This window comes from Onychostoma macrolepis, chromosome 18, assembly GCF_012432095.1.
Source record: "Onychostoma macrolepis isolate SWU-2019 chromosome 18, ASM1243209v1, whole genome shotgun sequence".
Taxonomy (NCBI): Eukaryota; Metazoa; Chordata; class Actinopteri; order Cypriniformes; family Cyprinidae; genus Onychostoma; species Onychostoma macrolepis.
In genome coordinates this window covers 32,173,629-32,200,817 of record NC_081172.1, presented here as the reverse complement: position 1 = coordinate 32,200,817, position 27,189 = coordinate 32,173,629, and the positions used below count along the sequence as shown (strand labels likewise).

Here is a 27,189-nt window from a genome sequence, read left to right as displayed (position 1 = left end):
GTTCCCAGACAGGGCTTTTGAGATCGCTTCCCAGAAGCTATTGATCTGAGGGCAGGACCGCGCCATTTGTAAAAATGTACCCGAGGAGGATTGAGAACAAAACTGGCCGTTAGGATACACAACCTTTTCATCTGAAAAAGTTTTAATGGTGTAGAATACAATGTGTGAATTTATAATGGATAATCCATGTGGATTCAAATGGATTATTTTGATGGTTTAGACGCTGCAGCAAAAGTATCACAAACAACCTCCAGATAAATACAGTATCAGACTGCAAGTTTTAAGTCTTTAAAGCGATACATCCAGAAATTAACTTTTTCTCCTATATGACTTTGTTTCTTCTTTAGACAGAATTTTGAGAAAAAAAAAAATGTATATATATTTATATATATATTTTAGTGTTATTTTATATCCTTTGAACTTTCATTATATAGCCAAAACATTCAATATAATACAATCAGAATATCTGGTTTTGTGTTCCACAAGGGGCTGTTCACATAAAACGCGTCTTTGTATCTAAAAATGCGAGGTGCAGCACTCAGGGATGGTTTTTAAAAAAGTGCAGCACAGAATGCTTCCTCCACAGTGTTGCCGTCAAAAAAAAACAAAAAAACAGTTGCCATGCCAACTTGCTACTGTAAACCACAGCCATTGAGAAACAGATTTGCAACATGCTTTGATCTCGCCGCCACGCGGTCACATGGTTCAATAGTTCCAAACAACTCTGCACTGTCAATATGTTTGAACGGGTTTAAGTAGATAGCAGTTTCACTTGATTTGCAGCAATTTCTAGTAATTATTAACACATATTGTGCACAGACTACACTTTACAATAGTATTTTATTCTGGGGAGTGATAAAGAGACAGCATTAATATGTTCTCGTATTCCTTCAGATTTGACCAAATACCTTACGTGTAACTTTTAATCATTAAAATAATTGTACTATATTTTAGTTCCATTTTATTTAGTTATAGATATTTGGTACTAAATAATATGTGCAATAATTATGATCCATGAATGGTCATTTAAAATTTTCTAATATGCTTATTATTTATATTACAATTGGTGTACTATTTGGGTTTAAAATAAAGAAACCATTTTTAAATCAATGTGCAAAAAAGTCAATTAGAGGAGTTTGCTGGCCAATAATAATATTCATATGCAATGCTATGGTTTAACCACTAGAGGTCCGTATGGCTGTTTAATAAATATAGTTTATCCATTTAGCTCTACTCTAGTTGCTCAAAAGAGTTTTACTGGTCATACATGTGTTTCGTAGGTTTTGCATTTGAATGTATATTTAGACATGATCTAATGGATTATCATGCTGCAACATGAGGTGATGGTCGTGGATGAATGGCATAACAATGAGCCTCAGGATCTCGTCACGGTATCTCTGTGCATTCAAAATGCCATCAATAAAATGCACCTGTGTTCATTGTCCATAACATGCGCCTGCCCATACCATAACCCCACCGCCACCATGGGCCACTCGATGCACAACGTTGACATCAGCAAACCACTCGTGGTTCGAGCTGTCCGGGTGGCTGGTCTCAGACGATCTTGGAGGTGAAAATGCTGGATGTGGAGGTCCTGGGCTGATGTGGTTACACATGGTCTGCGGTTGTGAGGCCGGTTGGATATACTGCCAAATTCTCTGAAACGCCTTTGGAGACGGCTTATGTAGAGAAATGAACATTCAATTCACAGGCAACAGCTCTGGTGGACATTCCTGCAGTCAGCATGCCAATTGCACGCTCCCTCAAAACTTACGACATCTGTGGCATTGTGCTGTGTCATAAACTACACATTTTAGAGTCGCCTTTTATTGTGGCCAGCCTAAGGCACACCTGTGAAATAATCATGCTGTCTAATCAGCATCTTGATATGCCACACCTGTGAGGTGGATGGAGTATCTCGGCAAAGGAGAAGTGCTCACTAACACAGATTTAGACAGATTTGTGAACAATATTTGAGAAATGGGGGCAAAAACAGATTTGTGAACAATATTTGAGAAATGGGGGCAAAAACAAAAGTGTTGCGTTCATAATTTTGTTCAATGTACATTACATTTGCGTATGGAGAGGGACAGTAAATGATGAAAAAAATTTTAGGCAAACTGTCCCTTTAAGATCAGTTTATAAGAACATTTCAATATTTCATCGCATAATTTGGAGAAAATGTATTTTCATCATGGCAGAAATAAGTGATATCTGCATAAACAAACTGTGGAATGGTGATGAGACTCTCCCACTGCAGAAAAACGGCTGATGGTGTTTTTCCAAGCGTATCAGCACACATAACTCTATTAGATGTCCCACCTGCTTGCATCCATCTGATTTAATGCTCTCCTCACTATTATTTAGTCTTTGTTTTCTATGTTTTTTCAGCCCAGCAGTTTAGTGGTTGTATCACAGTGTCTGTTTTTCCACACTGTGTTTGCATGGTATCCTCCTCATGTATTATCTCAAACATTCAATTAAAGGCCTGCACAGACGTTACAGACGCTCCCACACAACACACGCCAACAAGCATGGGGAAAAAATAAACCGACCACAGCGACAGAGAGTAATCGACCACAAGCAAGAATGCCAATAATTCCTCAGCAAAGGGAAATTAGGCAAGTTTTCCACTTTTATTCGATAAATATTGAACTGAGGCAGAAACGAGGTGCTCGTGAAGTTGTCACTGGCAGACTGAAATGAAGAATCACGCATATTGCCAAAAGTGGGAAGACACATAGAAGCCCATGCGTTTTCTGTAGACTTTGTGTTGCAGTTTATAGCAATTTCCATGATTATACTCTAGAAATGACATGTCTTTATAGCCATATTGATTGATTTATTTTCTGCTATGTTGACTTTATGAGGATTTCATCCCACTTCCTTTGGCATTTAATGAAAAATAAATGGCAATTACATGCAGGTTATCATGCTGATCACATTTGAAGCTTGATAATGTGGTAAAATGTTTTCATTAGTATGACTAGATTTAAAGTGAAGTGTGTAATTTATGAAGCACAAGCATCGAACAGAGTTGCAAAAGTAAACACGGGTTTCCTGACCACGCCCCTCATCTGCCATTGGTCGATCAAACAGATTGCCCCGCCCCTAGCACATACCATTGCTTGAGTGAAATCTGAACTGGTAGTGCTACTGAGCAAGATTATTATAGTTCCTAAATTTAAAACCATAAAACAAGTTTTGTTACTTTAAATAAAATAAGCTTTAACTGAAATAAAATGTCATACTGTATATATTTACATTTCTCATTTTAGTTTAAAGTATTAAAATAACTAAAAGTAGAATTTCATTCCTTTGAAATAAAATAAACATGCCTATAATAAAACTTAATTTTATTTAATTTCATCTAGTTGCAGCATTTCTCATTTTCATTTAGTTTATCTTGATGTACTAAAATAACTAAAACTGAAATCAAATATAATCAAAACTATGTAGGCATATTTAAAAAATGACAAAAAACACACGGCACAATTACTGAAACTTTAACCAAGATGAAAGTAAAAACGGCTAAATATTAATAAAATAATACTGGGATTGTAGAAAGTATTTACCATCTAAAAAATGACACACTTCGCCTTTAAATATGAAATGGTTATTGCAACACAGTACAAACTGCATGAACCGTATCTTACAATTACACAATAATGGCAGTGCCTATAAATATTTTAATTATAACCTCATAGAACAATAGCATGTTAAGTGATTAAATGGCTCAGCAGCTGTTGTTTAAAAGGGTTTTCATTTGCTTTAACTCTGCTCGAGCGCATGCCTCATGCACAAAACCTGAGGAAATCTCGGACCGGTCAGTTGTCGCTGCACAAAAGCAGAAACGCTCCATTTCAACACAAAATCCATTTCAAACCATCCTGTCGTGAGCCGCCTCCCTCCACGGATCCTTCCAAAAGGAGTCATTAAGATTAATGAAGCTTGGCGATTAATTTAAATAATGGGTGTATGGGAAAAGAATAAGCCCGAGGACAATACCTTGGCGAAGCTGTGAACCCGATGACAAGACAAGAGGCGCTCTTATCGCGAGTGTGATGCTCGGCTGAGCTCTTCCATTCTCTCCCAGCCCACTTTCCTATCTCTCACCTCCATTTTCTGTGCTGCTCATTGCTCTTTGGCTTTCTCGTCCCCTTTTATTGCAGCCTTTTCCACTCTCTGCCTTATTGACTGCTGCTGTGTAACATGGGAGTAAAGGAAGTCATGCCAGACGTTCTGTATCGATTCTAGTTAAGTGAGCATAGGAACATTATTGCTGTTGTGTTATGCATATTCAGCAGTTTTAAGCAATTACATCTGCAGGAACTTATCTGTTTAAACTAACAAAGCACTTGACGAAGAATCAGAAAACTGAATAAAATAAGAATTCGATCTAAGAGAGCTTCAGGTCATGGGGACATGGGGGATTTCTGTGAGCTGAATATGATTTATAGCATATTTGTTCAAAATATATGTAGTTGTAGGTTATGCTTAGTGCTAAGGATGCATTATATATCAGTTATGTTGGATGTTGTTTTGTATTATGAATATAGGTTGATATTATATATTTATTCATGCATGCTTATTTACTTATTTACTTTTTTACATTTAGATTACATTTGATTCCTTTAAAAACACTAATAACAAAAAACACTCATGTAATCTTTAGCAAGTCTCCAAATGAATACCCATTTTTTCATATAGCATTTAAAATGATTGATTTAAAATTTGAGTGTTTTATTTAATTTTTTTATGTTTTTAGGCAAAATGTCATAGTGCAGCATAAATACTGGCCATTTTTTGGTTGTCAGCCATAACATTAAAATAGATGTCAATTATCAATACCAGGCAGAATATTTGTATTGGTGAATCCTTCAAATATTATGTGAAATATTAGCTACAATGCAAACTTGATGGAAATATGAACTTCTGTGTGTCTCTTGAGGAATTGTAGTTATAATTTTTGTTAATTTAAATTAATGTTCATGGTAATTATAATAATAATACATTATAAATAAATAAGTTTATTATAGTTGTTTTTATTCATTATAAAATACATCAATAACAATCTAATTATAGAATAATGAAAATAATAAAAAATAATTATAATATTTTCAATAAATTTTCAAATAAATAAAAATAATAATTATAGTAGTAGTAGTAGTAGTATTTATTATAAATAACTACATTTATTACACATTTATTAGAAAATGTATCAATAATAATATTATTATTAATAATAATAATCAAATATTATTAAAATTAGAAAAAATCATCATAAATAATCATTTAAATAAATGTTCTAATGAATGAACGAACGAACGAACACACACACACAAAGAAACAAATAAATGTATTAAACAAACTAAAACAAACAAACAAAAAAGCCCAATATAAGATCAGAAATATGGAGCAACAAGAATTACGGTCAGAAAACAAATAAACAGAGTCACAGGAAGTAAATCTAATACATCAACATTTGATCTCTGCAAAATAATACAAAAGCCTGTAGTCTCAGTTTTTAGTCTTTTTTTCCCCGTGGGCTATAATGTAGTTCAAGCAGCCATCCCAGTGACTGAGATATCAATATGCCATTCAGTTCTCTCTTATTTATGTGTTATAAAATAAAGCAGTCCCTCTGGTGAAAGAAAAAAAAAGGAGCAGGAGATGTAAATAATGTATCTGTGACAAGGGTTCATTTCTCAGCAGAACTGGGTAATGGCAGCATCCCTATGGAACGACTTTGCCATCTACTTGGAACTTACTCACTTCAGCACTGATGCATTTACTTGATTTCTGGTGAACTGGGCTGCATCACGCTGAGTCAGAAATGTGAAACAAAATGAAGAGACTATTCTTCTGAGAACAGACAATCACAGAAGTTAATCTAGCAATGAAATGTGAATTTGCAGAGTTCCGGTCCTTTTTAACCACGTTCCTAAAGACGTTACGGCGAAGTGCGGATTACATCCTTCTGAGAAATCTGATGGATTTGATACAGTGTTGATACGCCGGGCAAAGCCTCTCTGGATAAAAGCCCTTCTGAGATCTCACAAGACGTCCGCTTCTGACAATAACGCACAACAGGGCAACAACAAAACAACAACACATTGCTACCTGTGTGCTTAGTGTCAGCGCTGACAACCTCCTGCAGCAGAGCCAACCTGTTTCTCCAAGGTCAGCCATCTCCGTCCCTGCTGCTGCTCAACCCAATGCAATATGGTCCCTGTTTCTCAGAGGTGTGATCTATTAAAACAGTCCAGCGTGGAAACTGCACCCGGGGCTGCTGGAGGTCTGCGAGGGCGGGGACCACGGCTGATTGGCTGTCCACTGCTATTTTGTTCTGAAGGCGAGGACAAGCACCTGATGTAACAGTAACTCAATGGAGCTCTGTGAACAAATAATAGATGAAATCATGTTTCTCTCAGTTGAGAAGCACTGACACGGGCTTATGGGCTCTGAATGTCTTGAATTTTTTGATATATAATGGTGTCCATTGGGGAAAATTAATACTTAAAAAATGTAATATTGTGAAATAATATTACAATTTAAGAGAACCATTTTCTATGTGAATATATGTTAAAATGTAATCGATTGCTGTGAACAAATCTGAATTTACCTTCATTACTTATCCTTCAGAAATCATTCTGATATGCTGATTTGCTGCTCAAGAAACATTTCTATCTCTATTGAAATGAACATTGAAAATTTGTTTTGTGAAAACCGTAATACATTTTATTTTTCAGGATTCTTTCATGAATAGAAAGTTCAAAAGAACAGCTTTGATATGAAATGGCAATCTTACATTACAAATGTTTTTACTTTCACTTTTGATCAATGTAATGCATCTTTGCTAAATAAAAGTGTTAATTTCTGAATGAATGAATCCATTCATTCATTCAGTCATTCATTCAACTCTATTAAAATAATTAGTTGATATTAAAAACTCTATTCATATTCTCAATTGGGAAATATTCAACATTTTTATCAATAACTGATTAACCTTTAAAGACAGATGTGTTGTGAGTTCCAAGGCTGTTAATTGATTGTATATGGTTTTGTTGAACCTATTTGCATTAATTCAGCTTATTTTTAATAATAATGTTTAATAGTCAAAAAACTACATTACCCATGATGCTGATCAGAGCATCAGAGAGTTGCAGAGAGCAAAATATGCATATTTTGCAATGAACTCATAATATATTGTTTCTATAGATACAAAACTTCAAATTAATTTTAGATTCCTCCATTATTTTTAATTAAATTAATTACATTGCAGCCTTGTGGGTTTGTAGTTCTTTCCCTCATTAAAGCTGTTAAATTCATTGTATCTTGTACCTGATTTTCATTCAGTTTTTTTGCTTCTGTAATGTTATGACTCTCCTTGAAGCTGTTTTTTTTCCCCTATAGGAAACACAAATGCTAAAAAGTGGGCAGCACTAATGCACTCTATATTGTTTATTATAATGTAGCATCATGAGCTTGTTGTTGTGCTGGATGACAGAATGAGGGGGAAAGTGAAAGAGAGGTAGCGTTAGAGGAAAGCCGCTCTCCTTGACCTGGCGTTGTGTGGCCTCTCTCGTGTAGAACGAGTGATTTATCTCTCTGTCTCTCGAACACAGTCTGCGTGAGCTGCTACTCGCTTAACACGTGCAGTATATCATTACTGTCATGCTATTCTGAGCCATATGATTAGCAAGTCAAATAGTCTGAAGTACATGTTATAACACCGCGACATTCGCTTTATCCACTTCTGATGGAAATAGCATGAGATAATTCAAGAAGAAAAACGATCATGTACTTATAATTCCTCTAATTGTGTTTGTTGGTTAAAAAGTATTTATAAGTGCACTGTGATGATATTTATCAGTATAAATATGATAAATTACAGCAATAACATGTTTTGTCAGGTAAAATAAAAATGGGCTTCATGTGGTAACATATAAATCAATTGCTTCAGTCAGATATTGCATTTAATATCAACATAAATACAAGTAATAGCAGTAATTTTAAGTGTATGAAATAGTTATTTAAATTAAGAATTGTACGATTACAGTTATTATACATATACATATTAACATGTTAAATAAGTTTAAGATTGTTTTCATTTCACTTAAATTAAAAGCCTATCAAATGTTTATAATAATGCCTTTCAATTATACTGTAATACTGTTCATTGCTAAAACTGAGAGGAGATTTTAACTGAGAATCAGTAGTATTGGCATCAATGATACTTCATTAATAATATATATGCCATTAAACACAAAGTAAACCATCTTTTTTGCCGTTTCTACATTAATTCTCATATTTGGTGCTCAATCAGTTATTATTGGTTCTCTATTATTTAATAAGTGTTCTCATAATTATCATAATAGCATTCATATTTATGTGAAATAGTAATATTTTGTAATATTATATTTGATAAATCTAATGCATCATTGCTTAATAAGAGTATTAATTTCCTGATTTTCCTTACCTACCCATACGTTTTGAATAGTAATTTATCCAAAAGAAAAAAAAAAGGTTTTAACATTGATAATAATAAGATAATAATAATAAGTTGCATTATCTTTATTAAGTATTATTCATCTTTATTAAAAGAACAGCAGAACATGCTGAAATGGCTTAACGTGCACTATAAAGTAAGTGAATGTAAATAAGTAGATTTTGCAATTTAAAATGCATACAAATACATGCTTTAGTGTGGTTAGCATGTGATATTTTGTGTATTTCTTCTTTTATTTTATCAGTGTCTAAAATGAACCCACTGTGCTGAACACACTCACATTGAGCTTTATTGCCTAAATCAGTGTGTGGCTGTAGTATAACAAACCCTCATAGCTATTGAAATTAATTGCTTTTAAAATGTTATCGGTTTCTTAATAGGAATGTTCTAGTGCAGTGTAATTACGAAATATTTTCTTGAATATAGATCATACAGAAAAAAATAGTGTAATAGATGATATTGCCTTGAAGGAAGAATCGTAAATGTTTCCCTAGTGACAACGAGAGCAGGAACGATCAGTGAATCTACTGTGTCTATAACACAGCGGCTCTCTGTGTGCAGTCGGTTCCGGCCTGTTCTCATACACAATACGTGGGATTTCACAAGCTTAACCACCTGAGGTTCATGTCTACTCCAAGTGCTCTCTGTCTGCTTTCTCAAGTATGTGTGTGTGTGTGTGTGTGTGGGTGTGTGAGGTGAGGGAGCATGTCTTTGAGACGAGGTGAGCGTGTGGGTGGCTGGTGTGCTGTTTTGTTGCGATTGTGTGGGTAGAGATAATGCACTTTTAGAGTCGTTGTAGAATGGATGTGTGTGGATTTGGTGTGAATTCTGAGTCAACGCAGTTAACCTGTCAGTCGCTACAATGCCATTGTTGTTCAAGAAAACCATTGACTGTTGCATGACTTCAGCAGCTAGTGAAGTACCAGTATTAGTCTTAGGGTTATGATTATTTATTTTACTTCTCCGTTCACTTGTCATCTTCCATTATCATCATCTAGCTGCTTAAAGTACTTACAGTGCCACTACTTAAAAGAAAAGGTCACCTGAAATTATTTTGTCATCATTAACTGACCTTCTTCCTGTTTCAAGACAAATGACTGATTTTCTTCTGTGAAATGCAAAAGACATTTAGCACAATGTTCAAAATGTTGTTTCCATACTGTGTGGAAAACAACATATAAAACCATATTAAAAGCAGTCTATATGACTTTCACGTTGATTTGATGTGGTTTGTATACTGTTTTCAGGAAAAGTTAGTCAATTTAGTCATTCAAACAAAAAAAATAAAGAAAAAAATAAAGAAAACCAACAATGGCTTGTCATAAATTGTAAAATTGTAAAACATTCCAAAACATACCTGTACTTAAAATTCACTGCTGTTTCCAGCTTTTTAGTGTAGGTGGTACATATTTTTCAAATGCGATTTAATTCCCGAACTACTGTCGTATGTATAATGTTACCTAATAAAACATAGTCAGATTCACGTTTCTCTGTTTTGGATAAAACTGAACATGCTTTCAATGCCTCTCTCTGGACGTTTTACTTTAAAAGTATCACAAAACGTGCAAGAAGCAAAGTCAAATCACTCTGCAATTTATTATTATTTTTTTATCCTATGAAATTATAATAATAAAAAAAAAAAAAAAAAACATATCTGCTTAATAGGAAGAAATTTATATTTTTAAAGGTGTTTCTTTCTTTATTGTCATGTCAAGACAGTTGCATTGCTTTATGCCCCTCAAAAATCATCAAGATGTAAAACAGCAGCTTGGACATTCTACAAAACATCTCCTTTTGTGTTCCATTGAAGAAAGAAGGTTATTTGTGTTTCGAAAGACACAAGGGTGAGAAAAACAGGCCAGAATTTTCATTTTCTGAAAATAATCCTTTAACATTTCTTTAGGCCACTAGCTGTCCTTTTTTCCCCTTTATATCTTGTCCAAATCTTGCTGGAGCAGACACCAATCATTATCCCTGGAAACCCTTCCTCTAGCCATGGGCTAAGAAAGAGAGCGTCAAAAAACAAGAGAAGAAAAGCGTTTGTTTGATGTTTGCCAAGAAGAGAAGAGCCAGTGTCCAACATGGCCGCTAACATGCTTCCGCCTCAGCTGAACGCCGGAATAACCGGAGGCGAACTTTACCCGAGCATTAGAATTCCAGTCCATACTAAGCTCCGGCTCCGGCAGCCAAGGGAACCAAGAGATGCTCGTTTTTACTCATTTTCTTTCTCTGCCCAAGAACAGCATGCATCCATGCTAGTTAGCACTTCTGAAATTTAATAACAAAGACCTCCTGAGCGATGATAATTTGATATGACTCTCTCTCTTCCTCCTCGCTTCTTGAGGAAAGATCGGGCCTTTGGCTGAACAAGCCTTCAGAAAGAAGAGAAAGAGATGCTCATATAACCAGGCTATTCACATCGGCAAGGTCAGACTGAGACGTTGTACAATAGCATTCGTTTCCTCAGTGTGACTGTAGACATGCAAGGTCTCATGGAGGGGTATATATGAATTTAACATGTATAGATTGCAGATATCTAGGGTGTTTTCACACAAAGTTTCCTCTGGTGTGTAGGTGTCCTTATTTTCTCTCTGTATATCTTTCTTTAATGCACACCTGAGTGTGGCTGAGTGTAGCTAAAATCACCAATCAAAATAAGTGTTTACTTGCCGTGAGGTCTGCGAGTTCGGTTGAGGTGAGTGTTTTCGTCCGGAGGCAGAACTGTTCCATTCTGCAGCATTTTTTAAATAGGAGACATGAGAGCGTCTGCAACTGTTGTGTGCTTTATGCCTTGATGATTTGCACCGTGTCCTCCTTGCCTCCGTCCTCTGGCGAAATAGCACACGTCCTACAGAACGGTTCAAATCCTCAGGCGAACCAGCACTGCTAAACAACTGCGACAACAGCATTGACGTAAAAGTCACAAACACATCAGTCCTCCGTTCCTTCAGCTGAGCTCATATGACTGCATCTGATGTTGACTTTAGTTTTACAAATATATGGAGTTATATCTCCACAAGAAAGTACTTATTTTACCTTTTTTTTTTTTTTTTTTGGTATTACACTGAGTTTACACCAGGAGGTTGTTGTTTTGTTGTTGTTTTGGTCAATGACAATTTATTCAAAGATGCACTTCATGCATACAGTGAATTAAATACACATTTAAAATTAATTTTGGTATTTCTGGGGGCACAAAGACAGAAACTGTCCTAATGTCAAAATGAATAATACAGACTCATCAAAACATTCAAATATATTTAAAGAAAACCTTAATAAGTAGTTTGCATATTATCACAAATTATTACAAAGAAACAGCAATTAAACAAGAGATTTTGAAGTATAATGACTGAAATAGTGTTTTCTTGTAAAACCTACTCCAGCAATATTTGTTTTATTTATTCAGGGTGTAATGAAAATATTTTATTACTTTTTTGTATAAATTAATTAATTAATTCTGATTGATTGATTGATTGATAACAATTTGAAATTAAATTGTGAGACCAACAAATAGAAAGATGACATTTCTAAGAATTTGGTACATTACATTTTTAAGACTTTTATTTTTCTTTATCATTCTTATATGCCACTGGTTTTCATGTCAGTCCTTCTTATTGTGTCTGAATCAAGGAGGTCTATAATAGCTGGAGAAAGCATCCATTAGCATCTCCACCGGTCTTAATGGCAGTTGCTTGGCTGGATAGAGGTTGTGCCTGGAGGGCCTGATGATGAAGATGATGATAGAGTAATTACCAGCGCTAATAGCATGTAATGTTGGGCAGTGTGAGAGGATTAGCATGACTGCGCCTCAGTCCCGTTCCTGACGTGTGCTGTGTTTGACAGCCTGAGCCGCGTGTCGTCGGTGGCACGGGCCGGAGACAGCGAAGGACGGAGAGAGGATGTTTGCTGTTTGTGTAATCGGAGTGACATACAGGCCCTGGCAGCCATGGTAGCGGTGACTGCGAGGGAAGGCAGCGCTGATGGATCTGTCACTGCCCCTCCTCTGCCCATCACACTGCCTGCTTGTTTGGCTAGAGAAAGAGGAATAGTTTTGTGGGTGATAAGGTGCACTAGAAACAGAGTGAACGACTGTGAATGTCAATGCCGTCTGTATAGCTGGCATTGGTGAAGATTTGGCTTCCTTTCATTTCCTTGAGAATGGCCACTCAGCATCGGACACTGAAATGGAATTTGGATTGGAGCAACAGGAAGATACTGAAGTGCAATTCAAGCAAATTCAACACATTCACAGTATTGAATGCGACAGAGGCATTTCATTAGTCCAACATGACTAATGAATTTATTTCTTGATGAGTATATTTTTTTTTTCCTCAAATGATTAGATATATTTTGCTGAACTAATTGTCAAAATATGTATGTAAGATTCTAGAGGCACATAAGTCTGAAGTAATGAATTTAGGTAAAGGGGTGCAGAGCCAGTGGTGTTTTTGTAGTCAAACATTAATGCCTTGAATTGTATGCAAGCAGCTATTGGTAGCCAGTGCAAATTGATAAACAGAGGTGTGACGTGCATTCTTTTTGGCTCATTAAAAATTAATCTCGCTGCCACGTTCTGGATTAATTGTAAAGGTTTGATAGAACTGGCTGGAAGACCTGCCAAGAGAGCATTGCAATAGTCCAGCCTGGACAGAACAAGAGCTTGAACAAGGAGTTGTGAAGCATGTTCCGAAAGTAAGGGCCTGATCTTCTTGATGTCGAATAAAGCAAATCTGTAGGACCGGGTAGTTTTAGCAATGTGGTCTGAGAAAGTCAGCTGATCATCAGTCATAAGTTTTGTTTTTTGAATTTGTCCATTTGAATTTGAATTTTTTTGAATTTTTTTGAATTTGTCACGCTCTCTATGTAAAAATCAGCCAAATCATGTAACGTGAATGTCGTGCAGTCTCTTGCTAAAAAAAAAAAAAAACTAGTTGAAAGCATACCGAGCCGCGGAAGAGATACTGTTGCTCGAGCGCTTTCCGTGAGCGCGCTTCAAGACGGAGTGAAACACGGACAAATGCGGTTCATCCATTCTTTCATCCCAAACCCCCCACCCCGCCGCGACACAGTTTTGCATAAGGCCTCCAGAAGTCTAGGATCGGCACTGAGGTATAACTGCAGGAGAAATGGCTTGAAGGAGATGAGATGGAATAGGATCAAGTAGTAGGATGATTAGAAAGGATGAGTTTGGAGATTTCTGCCTCAGAGAATGAAGAGAAAGATGTGAACGAGTGCATGTTTGCTGGTAAGATGTGCTTGACAGATTGTGGTGAGGAAAATTGTGCACTGATGGTTTTAATTTTATTAATGAAGAATGTGGCAAAGTCATCAGCTGTTAGAGTTGATGAAGGAGGAGGAGGAGGAGGACACAGAAGCAAGGAAAATGTTTTAAAGAGCATGCGAGAGTTAGAATAAATATTATAATTTTATATATTTAAAACAAGCATACAAAGAGATTTAAATTTTGTCGTACATGACAAAATGTCCACCACATTATTTTCAGGCAAAACTTAACAAAACAAAATAAAATAAATGGTGTAGAAACAATTTTCACTTAGTTGTTAGTAAATTTCACAAATAATTTGTAATAATTAAGAAATAGCAAGTAACAAGTAGAAAAAAATTAAAACATAATTTACTTTTGTAAAATGTACTCCGTTTTAGTCCGTAAAAGTCAGTAAATACTTTTTGTGTAATGTAGATAAAAATGTAATACTGAAATAAATTATGATTTATTGAATCATTCACACACACACACACACACATGCACACACACATCACAAAGAAAAGTTTTTGTTTACATTATATATGTATGTGTACTGTGTATATTTATTATGTATATATATATATAAATACACACACATACAGTATATATTTGGAAAATATTTACATTTATACAATTATACAGTGTATATATATATATATATCATTCAAATGTAGGAAATTAATTCATGTTAATTTTATATTAAATTCATAGCAGTTATATGCATTCCTTGAGGTCAGATCAGATAAATTCAGTTTATATTTATGTGAAGTTCAGTACATCTTCTTGCTTCCTGAATGAAAAGTCAACTGAAAGACATTCTCGCGGCTGTATAAATGGATGCGTTGAGTTACGGGTGTTTTTGAGGTGTGATGGTGTGTGTCTTTCGCAGAGAGAGGGTGACTTTATAGGCTATTAGATATCTCATAAACATTATGGATCTCCATTGCAAGTGAAATATCCAGCAAAGGCATAAACACGCTGTGAAATGTGAAATCTGTCATGTAAATTCAGCTACAGGACGAATAAATCATTGTATATTTTATAGCATAGCATATAATCACAAAAACTCACAGTACCATAATCTAGGCTCACTATTTAAATGATGAAGACTGTAATATATACAGTATATACCAGGGTTATTATAGATAACTAAAAGTAAAACCATAAAAACACCTTTTTGTTACTTGAAAGAAAATAAACATTAACTGAGATTAAAAAAAAAAAAAAAAAAAAAAAGTATAAAGCTTGTTAACATTTCTCATTTTCATTTAGTTCAACATGACAACAAAAACTAAACTGAAATAGAAATTAATACACACTATTTAGACATAAAAACAACGGTAACACTTTACTTGAAGCTTTTTATGAATAATGCATTATAAAGGGTTATGAAAGGGTATAATGCACTATAATTTTTCATAATGTATGTTGTAATACATTAGATCTTGTTGTAAATAATTATAACCAAATTTAAAATGCATAGTGTATCAATGAACTGGCAAGTGTTATAATGTATTAACTGTGTTTACAATTATTCACGAGGTACATTACAAGGCTTAATTAATGCTTTATAACTACTTGTATTATGCATTATACATAAAGGCTTTAAGTAAAGTTTTACCGAAATAACTAATACAAATCACAAAAACACAGTGAAATTACTAAAACTTTAACTAAAATGAAACTGAAAACAGAAAATATATTTAAAAATTCAAAATATTAATAAAACATTACAGTGTCTCAATGATAGTAAAATAAGACTGGCTTATTCTATCTAATTAGAATATGGTATATATGATATTATATGGTAATTCACACACACACACACAGACACACACACACACACATATGTATATACACATATATATATATATATATATATATTGTACATTACAGCACAGTGTACTCAGTACCAACATGTGCTCAGTTCATAAAACATGTTGCAATCCATGACACTGAAGTTTATGTCTGTTTACTAACAGTAGCAGGCGTTTTATCGATTATCAGTCTGTTACGGTGAAACCTCTGTCAAAACATTTGTCGTAACACCCTCATCTGTGAAACATTCACCTCTGAGCTTTAATGTGTGTTAATGTGTGCAGGTCTGGACGGCCTGTGTTTAATGCACAGCAGAGGCTAATTACCTGGCCTGCGAATACTTGACCCATTCTCCTTTAAAACCACAACAGCCTGCAATTATTAAACACTCTAACGGTCAAAGTACAGCGCATCTCGACTGGATCCAAACCTCCCCTCTGTGTGCATTAAAATCAGACATGGTTGGGCATTATAGGCTGCTAGAGAACTATGCTGACAAAGTCAATCAGGAGTGAATCGTCATTCATACAGTAATTGCATCTAATCTTCAGTGTGTTATTGTCGTGTTGAGGTTGGTTGGGTAACAAGCATGCTAGCACAGTCTGACTGTGATTTTTTGATAGCAGAGTGAAAGGAGCCGGTCCTCTGCGGGACACGGAGTCAGCGAGGGTGAAGAAGTGAAGAGGTCTCTCTTTGTTTAAATATCACAGCCTACTTCTGCTGTTTGCTCGGCTGTAAATGAGCAAAGAAAGGCAGAGCAGGAGGGAGAGATTGCGAGAGGGATCGAGGGAGGAACAGCAGCACACGGACACAATCATCATGCATCTTTTTTAGGCAGGTTAGAGACCTCTGTGTAATCTGCATAACATTGAAGGATACCACAGACACTTCAGATGAACATTTCATTACTCTTTCATAGCTCACTTCTCTGTGGTGTTGCATCATATCCTCAGGAGAAATAAAAGAGACGTGTGGTTCACAGATGATGTGGGGAGCACAGCGCAGATCATTTGGTGTTGGAGGATTTTGATGAGACATATTTGACTTGATATTGAAATCTCTTGACTTTTGGTGTGCTGTAAAATCTGAGCGCAGTTTGTGACATTGCTCAAATCTCTTGTGAATCACAAAAGAGACAGACAGCAAGGAGTAAAGCGTTTGGTAAAGAATCTACTTATACTATAGCATAATGTCACAAACAATTTACAAAAAATTAAATAAAATAAAATTTACAAAAAAAAAACTATATATGTATATACTTTTATTTTATTTTATTATACATAAATATATTATATGCATTCTGTTTTACTCCAAGTTTTAGTAATTGTGTTGTGTTTTCTCATTTTTTATGATTTTTGTTTGTGTTTTGTTTAAATGTCTATATAGTTTTAATACATTTTTACTTATTACTTTTGGTTTATTTAGCTTTAGTTATTTTAGACAAAAATGAGAAATGTTGCTCTGGAAACTGTTTTTTATATTTTAGTTTACTTGAGATCATGATTATTTTATTTCAAGTAATGAAAGTATTTTTTTAATGGTTTTAGTTGACTATAATAACATAACAATAACAATAATTAATAATAATAATAATAATAATAATGATAATAATAATTATTATTATTAGTAGTAGTAGTAGTAGTATATACACACCACATAAAGGAATATAAATATCATATAAACCCAGCAAAACGTCTGAAATCTCTCTGTTGTTTCTGAGAAAAGAGTGAGATATTATAGATATTTATTTCTTACAGGTTGATTGAAGATCTGTGTGGTTCAGATGAGTAATTAGTATATGTTTACAGCTAAGCTGATTATTAGAGGCCCTCAGAATTGGATTGGCCTGTTATTTCAGTAAATTACTTACTTCAGAGTCCTGCAACTGAGAGCAAGCAGTATTTTAATCTCTCAGTCGATTTTTGTCCTGAATTCTTTGAATAAGGACAGAGAGAGTGGAACTGTGTCTATCCTACCTTGCAGCTATTTCTCAATGATAATAAGTCCCTGATGGAACGAACAAAATATGCTGAACCACTGTCATAGGAAACCAAAAAAGGACACATTTTGAAATTTCTTGCACAGCTACATTTGAATGGCTTCTCATTACAGTAGCATTTTACAGTAGATTAAACTACGGTAATAGCAATGTCCTGTCACATCGTCCTGTCTCCATTTTCATGGATTTCTTAAAGGTGCAATGCTGACCAGTTCTGGCTTACACTTAATACACAGTGCATTATATTTGACCTTATGACCTTTAAACCACCCACCTTGATCAATCACCATTTGATGACCAGTGTCCTTTTAAAAGTAACGCATTACAATATTGCATTACTCCCTAAAAAGTAACTAATTACTTTACTTGGTTACTTTTTATGGAAAGTATATATATCTTTTTTTAAATTATATTTATATTATATTCATATTTTTATTTTATTAATTACTTTTCAAATCTGCGCTGGGCTTGCTTGCTTGTTTTTAATATAAAATGGAGCTGGACAGTCAGTAAATGGGAAAACAAAGTAACTGGCATCACTTATTTAAAAAAGTAACTCAGATATTTTCTTGCAGATTAAAAAGTAATGCGTTATTTCTCTAGTTACTTGAAAAAAGTAATCTGATTACATAACTCACGTTGCTTGTAATGCGTTATGCCACCATAAATATTCAACGATGTCTTGCATCTTGCAAACCAACTATTCTGCTTATGTATAACCCACCTCGACTCTATTGTCATTTGGCCTTGATAGTCACAAAAATGCCACTGCTGAATATCTGGAGTTACATTCATGATTTCCTATTGATACAGGCCATATCTATCAGTACTGCTACTTATTACATGCAATCTGGATTATGTAATCATAAAATATCTTGGTAACACTTTGTTTAAAGCCTTTATAATGCATTACAGCTGTAACAGTGAATAGCTAAGTATTATAATGTATTATAACTGTGGGTACTATTATTCATGAGCTCATACAATGCATTATAAGTTGCATTACAAGGCATAATGAATGCATTTAAACTTGTAATGCATTATGTATAAAGGCATTAAATAAAGTGATATATTTTTAGTAGGTATTTTTTACAGTTTTTATTTATTATTATTATTATATTTTACATTGTAAATTGTGATTTAATTAAGAATCAGCTTCTTTCAGTTCACAAACCCCTGAAGGTCTTTCACAGACCCCAGTGGTTTAATATAACGTTCAATGCATTTCAAGATGTTGATAACTAAGAATGGATATATTTACTATCTCTTTGTATTTTTATAGTGAGTGTGGTACAAAATAATCCTACTCATCAAATATATGTGATAAACGAGTTAGGTCAAAAGTAATCCAAAAGTAGTCCAATTAGATTACGTTACCGACTACATTTTTCGTCCTGTAATTTGTAATCAATGGACTACAGTTTGTAAGTAATCTACCCAGCACTGTTCATCAGTATTGGTTGCTCACATTAATGATTAATTCTGACTATTTATTGCATCCTTTTTACTCTTTGTGGGCTTTTATATATCTTATCTTGTATAATTCTACTCTAAAGTCTTTATAATGTATTCATACGGATGGTAATGCATTATGTGTGTTTGCTCTTCCTTTGCCAGAGAAGAGCTCCAGCGCAGTAGGGGTTAATTTTTACACACTGTGTCAAATACCCACACAGCAGCCTGTGTCCTCTCTGAAATATTAATGAATTCTACCGATATGCAGAGAGAGAGAGAGAGGGAGATGGATGCCAGGGTAAAATGTTGACCACGTTGACATTTCATCTTGGTCTAATTAGAAGCGCTTGAGGTGTTTCCACTGTATTTTAACCACATTTCTGCACTGAAATTCATTTATGCTTTGCAACGAAATCAATTGATAACCATGCAGAATAAATTAATTTATTCTCACATTGTCATAATGACACAACACGGCACAGTATCACGTTGACAGCGTGTTTCTGGAATTAAACGTGGCCATGGGGCATCCTAAGGAGGCGTCTGCGTGTAATCATTCTCTGATTCTCCTGCAATCCTGCTCACGCTGCGTTTGACTGGGAGAAACTATCCTGGTGCAATATCTGGAAGTCTATCAAGCCTTTCCATTTATACGTGGCTGTTTCACATTTCTATATCGGAGCAAATGCATATGCGAGTGCATATACGTGCCTCTAAAAAGCCAGTGCAAACTAAAGTGAGAGACTGCTTTAGTGCTCTTCTTAGTTAGTTGTCTGGATAATGGCTCTCTCTTGAGGGTTTCCGTGACTCTGTTTTCTGTGTGTAATGGAGAGAGGGGGCTTAAGCTCGCTTGAATGCATCGCACTGCCGCTACACCATCTCGCACTCAAGCACTTCTGTGTTTTACTCCTGCCAGTTGGCCCTTTTGTGCCCAAAATGAAGCTCAATGTTTCCCCCTACCGTCTGAAAGAAGTAGAACAATCCTTGTGACAGCCAAAGATCCCTCGCAGATAAGCACTGGGCCTGAACCTCTTGATATTCAGGGTGGCTTTGCAAGCGGTGAAAAAAATAATTGCATTTAGGTGCTTTTACATAAAAGTTATTAAAATGGAATGGTATGCACAAGCAATAAACAAAGAGCCACAAATCAGATATTAGCATTCGTGCGAAAGCAACAGCATAGAATAATAATTCATATTCCCGCGGCCTTTTTTATCACCTCGCCGCACCACATATGAATTTCCGGGGGGCAGAGGCGGGTGTCAAATATCCTGACTTTTGCACAGCGGAGGGCTATTAACACCAGCCGGATCCGAAGGAGACGTCCTCCAACTCTTTCTCTCGTTTTCACGTTCTTGCTCATTGGTTTTGGTGTGAAACTATAGCCGCCCCTCCTCTCTTTTACTCCCGTTGCAGATCCTGCATATGTTATGGAAGGCAGAGGCAGCAGTTTTATATAACCCAGAATAGACGCCTGCATTAACACATCCACACTGTGCGATAATATCTAGTAATCTTGTGTTCAACATCAGCTTTGGTGAAATTAAATAAGCAGTTTCTCAGCGGCGATGCACTAGAAACATCATCTTCATCCAAGCGTTAAAAGTACCTGCATGCTTTAAAGATAGAGTTCATCCAAAAATGAAAATCGTATCGTCATTTACTTACCATAATGATATTACAAACCCATATGACTTTATTATTTCACAAAAGGTGTTGTGTAGCAGAAGGTCTGAGATGATTTTTTTTTTCTTCCATTCAATGGGAATGGATGGAGAACAGGGGCTGTCAAGCTCAATAACGGAGGAAAAAAAGCTCCATAAAAGTTGTTCACAGGATTTGTGCACTGTATTCCAAGTCTACTGAAGCCATAGCTTTGTGTGAGGAATTTAATCGAAACTGGATAATAGTCTTCATTGAGAATCTTGCCTGACAGCCATGGTCACCATTCACTTATATTATGTGGGAAAAAGAAACTTCTTTCTTTCTATCTATCTATCTATCTATCTATCTATCTATCTATCTATCTATCTATCTATCATATAAATAAATAAATAAATAATAATAATAATAAATGGGTAATTATAAGATCAAGTTTAAAATATGAAATAGTCACTTAAAAATATTTAGTATTATAAATATATATATATATATATATATATATTATAAAATATTACTTCTCCTACCTTTCCAGATACAGGGACAATCAATGGTCATAAAATTATTTTATGTTTGTCAGTTTGAGTGCATTGATGCCACATTTTTACAATGAATGAATGTGTGTGTGTGTGTGTGTGTGTGTGTGTGTGTGTGTGTATGTGTGTGTGTGTATATATATATATATGTAATGAATGCAAAAGTGCATTGTTTTGCATTGGTTTGTTTTGTTTTTTGACATGTCAATATTTTTTTCATGCATCCATACATGAGGACAAATGTGATTTTGGGGGCAGAGTCCCTTTAAAAAAATCCAGCTAGAAGAACAGTTTCATGCATAATATGCCAGTTTGCAACCATAGATGTGGGAAATGCAAACACCATGTTGTTAGAAAATGTTAATGTACTAATTTGATTAGGGAAATGTACATAGGATAAATGCAAGTCCAGCTGGGCATTTGCAAATTTTTTGATACATGCTAGTAGGTATAACCTCACCACTGGCTGTGATGTCTGCTCAGCTTTACCTTTCACTGATTTGTCTTAATGTGTCTGACAATCTTTGCATGTTTAATAAATACACCCTCTCGAACGTGCATGTGAGAGCGTGAGATACTTAGTGTGTGTGTGTGTGTGTGTGTGTTTGGGGAGGTTATAGTGTGTCAAGAGAGATTCGCAGACAGTGTGAAGAGACTCAGCATGAGAGCTAACCCGTTTTCCTCTGTGCTCTGATTCCTGTAGGAGCGTACCCATGGAGCTGCTGCTGCTGTGCCTGGCTCTGTTCTCCATGCCGTCCTACGCCATGCTGTGCCCCAAACGCTGCACCTGCCAGAACCTGCTGCCCTCGTACACCGTGCTGTGTGCCAAAACCGGCCTGCTCTTCGTGCCACCGAATATCGATCGGCAGACCGCCGAGCTGCGACTGATGGACAACTTCATCACCACCCTGCGCCACCAAGACTTCGCTAACATGAGCAGCCTCATACACCTCACGCTCTCCCGCAACACCATCAGCCAGATCCGACCGTACGCCTTCGCCGACCTGCAGGATCTGCACGCGCTGCATCTGGACGGCAACCGGCTCACGGTGCTGGATGACACACACCTGCAGGGGCTGGTCAATCTGCGCCACCTCATCCTCGCCAACAACCAGCTTCACAGCATCTCCGACGGAGCCTTCCAAGACTTCCTAGAAACTCTCGAGGACCTCGACCTTTCTTACAACAACCTGGTGGACTTGCCATGGGACACTGTAGCCATGCTAGCCAGCGTCAACACCATCAGTTTGGACCACAATCTCATCGAGTTTGTTCCCGAAGGGATATTTTCCAATCTTCATAAACTGGCCAGACTTGATATGACGTCGAACAAGTTAAAGAAGATCCCCCCAGATCCTCTATTCCTACGAATCCCCGTCTACGCCAAAATGAAAGGCTCGCCGCTGACCGCATTGGTGCTTAGTTTCGGTGGGAACCCGTTGCATTGCAATTGCGAGCTGGTTTGGTTGCGCCGCCTGACGCGGGAGGATGATCTGGAGACGTGCGCGTCCCCGCGAGACTTGGCCGGCAAGTACTTCTGGACGATTCGCGAGGAAGAGTTCGTCTGCGAGCCGCCTATGATCACCCGACACACTTCAAAGATGTTCGTAATGGAGGGTCAAGAGGTTAGTTTGCGATGCCGCTCTGTCGGAGACCCCGAGCCGACCGTCCACTGGGTCAGTCCGGACGGGAAGCTAATCGGAAACACCTCGCGCACCATATGCTACGAGAACGGCTCTTTGGATATCTTAACAGCCACGGTGAAGGACTCAGGCGTGTTCACCTGCATAGCCTCGAATGCGGCCGGCGAGGCCACAGCTCCTGTGGAATTAGTCGTTAACCCTTCGCCGCATTACGACCCCAAACTGGAGCCGGAGCCGGGACCCTCAGACATGCCGACTTCTATAAAGTCCAACAGCAGCGGTAGCGGCGGCCAGGCTCGAGCTGATCAGCGGGTCAGCGTATCAGAAATAACCTCAAGCTCTGCGATGATCCGCTGGCCTCCGCAAAGCCAAATCCCCGGAGTTCGCATGTACCAGATCCAGTACAACAGCTCCACCGACGACATCCTCATATACAGGTGAGTTTCATCACAGAATCTTGAGATAAATCCAGGTTTGTTTGCATATGTTACCCTGGACCACAAAATCAGTCATAAGGGTTATTTTTTTTTTAATTGAGATTGAGAATAAATACAGAGATTGAGATACAACTATTTGAAAATCTGGAATCTGAGGGTGCAAAAAAATCGAAATATTAAAAATATCGCCTTTAAAGTTGTCCAAATGAAGTTCTTAGCATATTACTAATCAAAAATTCATTTTGATATATTTACAGTAGGAAATTTACAAAATATCTTCATGGAACATGATCTTTACTTAATGTCCTAATGATTTTTGGCTTAAAGGAAAAATCTATCATTTTGACCCATACAATGTATTGTTGTCTATTGCTACAAATATAAATGTGTGACTTAAGACTGGTTTTGTGCTCCAGGGTTACATATTGCTTTCACAGTACATACTGTTACAAAGCATCTTTACAGATAATGCATGTTTCGAGGTTTCTGTACTTTGTTATCAGTCAAAGGTGGTGAGTGTAGTAAAGTAATATCAATACGGAAGTAATATACAGCTACATGTTATGTGGTTAGTAATCATCATGCATTCAGTTAAGCAGACACAACGAACGCATTAGGCTCGTAATGATAACAATATAAGGATAATATGTGACAGTTTTGTATGTCAATCCAAAGTTGGCATCGTCTGAAGTCTTTGCAATTGTTGGCATTGTCTGAAATTGCTTTCTGTTTATCTGTCATCTATGGTTTGCACCAGTGTTATTTTAGTATAACTAAGATACTATTATAGTTGTTATTAATAGTTTTAATTTGTTTTGTTTTTACATTTTCCATGTTAGTTTTAGCGGTTTTTATTATTTATTTATTTTAGAAAATGTTTTATTGGCAACTAGCAAAAATGTGTTTGTTTATTTATTTAATTGTTTTAGCTTTAGTTAATTATAAGAACCCTGGTTTGCACTGATTTTATTCTTGATTAGACTGTAGACAGTAATCACATTTGTTATTGATACTAGAAATCTATAAAGACATGAGTGGCATGTCAGAGTGCATCAATGCTAAATTGCTTTTATTTTAATCAATGAAGCTGTCTACACTGGAGGTTGACAGATGCCCCACTGTTTTTTTTTTTTTTTTTAATGAGCTTATCCATTCATTTTATTATCCCCTTCCTTTGAAAATAAAATTATTTTACCAATATTAATGTGTTTTTTTCTTTATTTTATTTTTTTCTTTAATCAGATCCATATAATTTAAAAGCTAAAAATAGTTATTCGTCCATTGTACTGTTTCTGAAGTCAAGCATCGAGCTCACAGCTGATTCTGTGTTTGTAAATGTCTGGTTGATGAGCAAAAACATATGGAAACATTGCAATGTGACATGAAGATTACACTAGTTTAATTATGTCATCTAGTGGTTGCTTATAATCATACTTAGTAGCAAAGTACAGGCTGCTTGAGTGTCAAAATGATCATGAAGTTTGTCTATGCAAAACCATACATGCGTTCACATTTTTTAACGCTTTGTAGTAAAAATCTCTGCAATGTCTTCTTTCCTGATGCATTATTTGAGAGAGCACTGCGGATGGTCTATCCCCCCGAATGGGTTTTGAATCTGGATAATTCTGCATTAGATAAACAAATTGATTCTGTCTTTGTTCAAAGGCAAAGGCTGGCATCTGAGACTGGGGGTGTTAATGGCTTATGGCGGAATCCTATTCAGATAGGGGATGAAACATTGCAATTCCTCTGATGAATACAAATGGACCTCGATGATTGCCAGCCAACAAAGACACAATAATATGATGAATGCACTATATGAAATACAAGCATGTATTTTTGTTTTCTGTTCTAATGAAAGGATCCTTCCCAAAAGGACCAGCTGTTTTAGGATATATGACTGAAAAGCTCTTGAAGGATTTTCATTAGCACACAGACAGATTGGCTTCCACGGTAATAGTTTCAGCCTGATGCAATTTGAACTGAATTTCACAAAGCAGGAATCACGAGCCGACACATTGACACCCTTCAATAAATCAGAGAGCTCGAGGTGCAATGAGGAAGACAATAATAACAGAATAACAATAGAAGCTGCGTGTCGAGTGCTTGCCCTCGTTTCAGATGCTCCTGACAGATTACAATGAAGGCGTATTTGCATTGATGTTGAAACACGTCTTGAATTCAAGACCCAATCTTTTGCTTTGTAAAATATTGAGAGGACAAGCAAATTTTTGTGCGGATGCCCTATATTTTTGGGATGCGTACTGTTGTCGACGCCCCTTACGCAGAAACGACTACATTAATGTTCCTTTTTAGCATTCAGACGTGGCCCCACCACCCATGATTTCTCATTGAAGGGATCTGTAAGGATGTAATTAACTCTGCAATAATCCCTCTGGATAGATTAAGAGAGAAGAAAAGATACATACAGAAAGCAATTTGCTATTAATTATGGAAAAGGCAAGGGGAGTTCTCTGGTTTATAGAGTTGCAGAGTAATCTAAAAGTCTTTCAGAATCAATTAAGAATGCATGCGCCAGACTCCCGCTTGACAGCGGCCCGGGTTGGAGTATGGATGACTCGGAGATGGTGGCTGAGCAACTGAGACCGGTGTGAGAATATAGTGTGTAAACTTTGAGTCGAAAAGACAGGTTAAATTTGAAGTGATGTCTGGGTGAAAGAGCGCTGGAGGCACAGTGTGCGTGGTGCCAAATGAAGACCTGAATGAAGTGCAAGGTGTGGTGTCAGATGGAGTACATTTATATCAGCATGCATTCTCTTGGCAGACACTCTCTTAAAGGGATAGTTCACCCAAAAATGAAAATTGGCTGTTAATTGGCTCACCCTCAGGCCATGCAAAATGTAGGCGACTTTCTTTCTTCAGTAGGACAGTAAAGACGATTTTTAGCTGAAACCGTGCTCCTTGGTGATTCATAAAATGCAAGTCAATGGCTACCGTCACTTTCAGTCTCAAAAGAGCACATACAGGCAACACAGAATTAATCCCTGCGGCTCCTGATGATATATTGAGGTCTTGTGAAGTGAAACGACAGTACAACGTTATTACCAGATTTTATATTCTCAAAAATGGACAGCCATCCATAGTATAGTTACACCGTTTTTTAATTAGCTGAACTTAAAGGAATAGTTCACTCAAAAATGAAAATTCTGTCATCATTTACTCACCCTCAAGTTGTTTCAAACCTGTATGAGTTTGTTTCTTCTGCTAAGCATGAAAGAAGATATTTTGAAGAATGTATAGGTAACAGTTGCTCCCCCCCCCCATACTATGGAAGTCAATGGCTACCGGCAACTCTTTGTTTCTCAACATTCTTCGAAATGTCTTCTTTTATGTTCAAAAGATGAAAAAAAACTCAAGCAGGTTTATAACAAATGAGGGGTGAGTAAATGATGGCAGAATTTTCATTTTTGAGTGCTTTTTGACCCACTAAATTGGGGATTTCAGTACATATTTATTTGTAATTTCATAATTCTATTGTATTTGAAATATGGTTAAAGTTACTGCTGAATAAAGTGAAAGGCATTTATGGTAAACTAAAATGTTTCTATTGAAACGTATGTCATGTATTTAAATAAATTTGTAACTGCAGTATATTACAAAATATATTAAAATCAAATGTAATATCAAATACAAAAGAGAAATAAATAATTATTTGTATTATTATTTGAATTAGAATTAGGCTTTTTAATTACAAATTAATTAAAGAGTAAGTTAATTTGATATTATTACAAAGTGCACTTATTATCTGCAATTATAATTGCAGGAATCGTTCAGCCAAAATTGAAAATTCAGTGATTATTTACCTTCATTTTGTTCCAAACCTGTAAGAATGTTTTTCTTCTGCTG

The 27,189-nt window shown here is 36.1% G+C and overlaps 1 protein-coding gene across 2 annotated transcripts in view; it reads left to right on the top strand.

The window, feature by feature from the left end:
- The window catches only part of si:cabz01090165.1 (uncharacterized protein LOC100333421 homolog), a 175,846-nt gene that overhangs the window by 132,816 nt on the left and 15,841 nt on the right, over positions 1-27,189 (top strand). For both annotated transcript variants that reach the window (XM_058752334.1, XM_058752335.1), the window contains exon 3: positions 21,946-23,322. In XM_058752334.1, the coding sequence (XP_058608317.1) occupies positions 21,946-23,322 (1,377 nt within the window). The remainder of the gene's footprint in view (positions 1-21,945; positions 23,323-27,189) is intronic.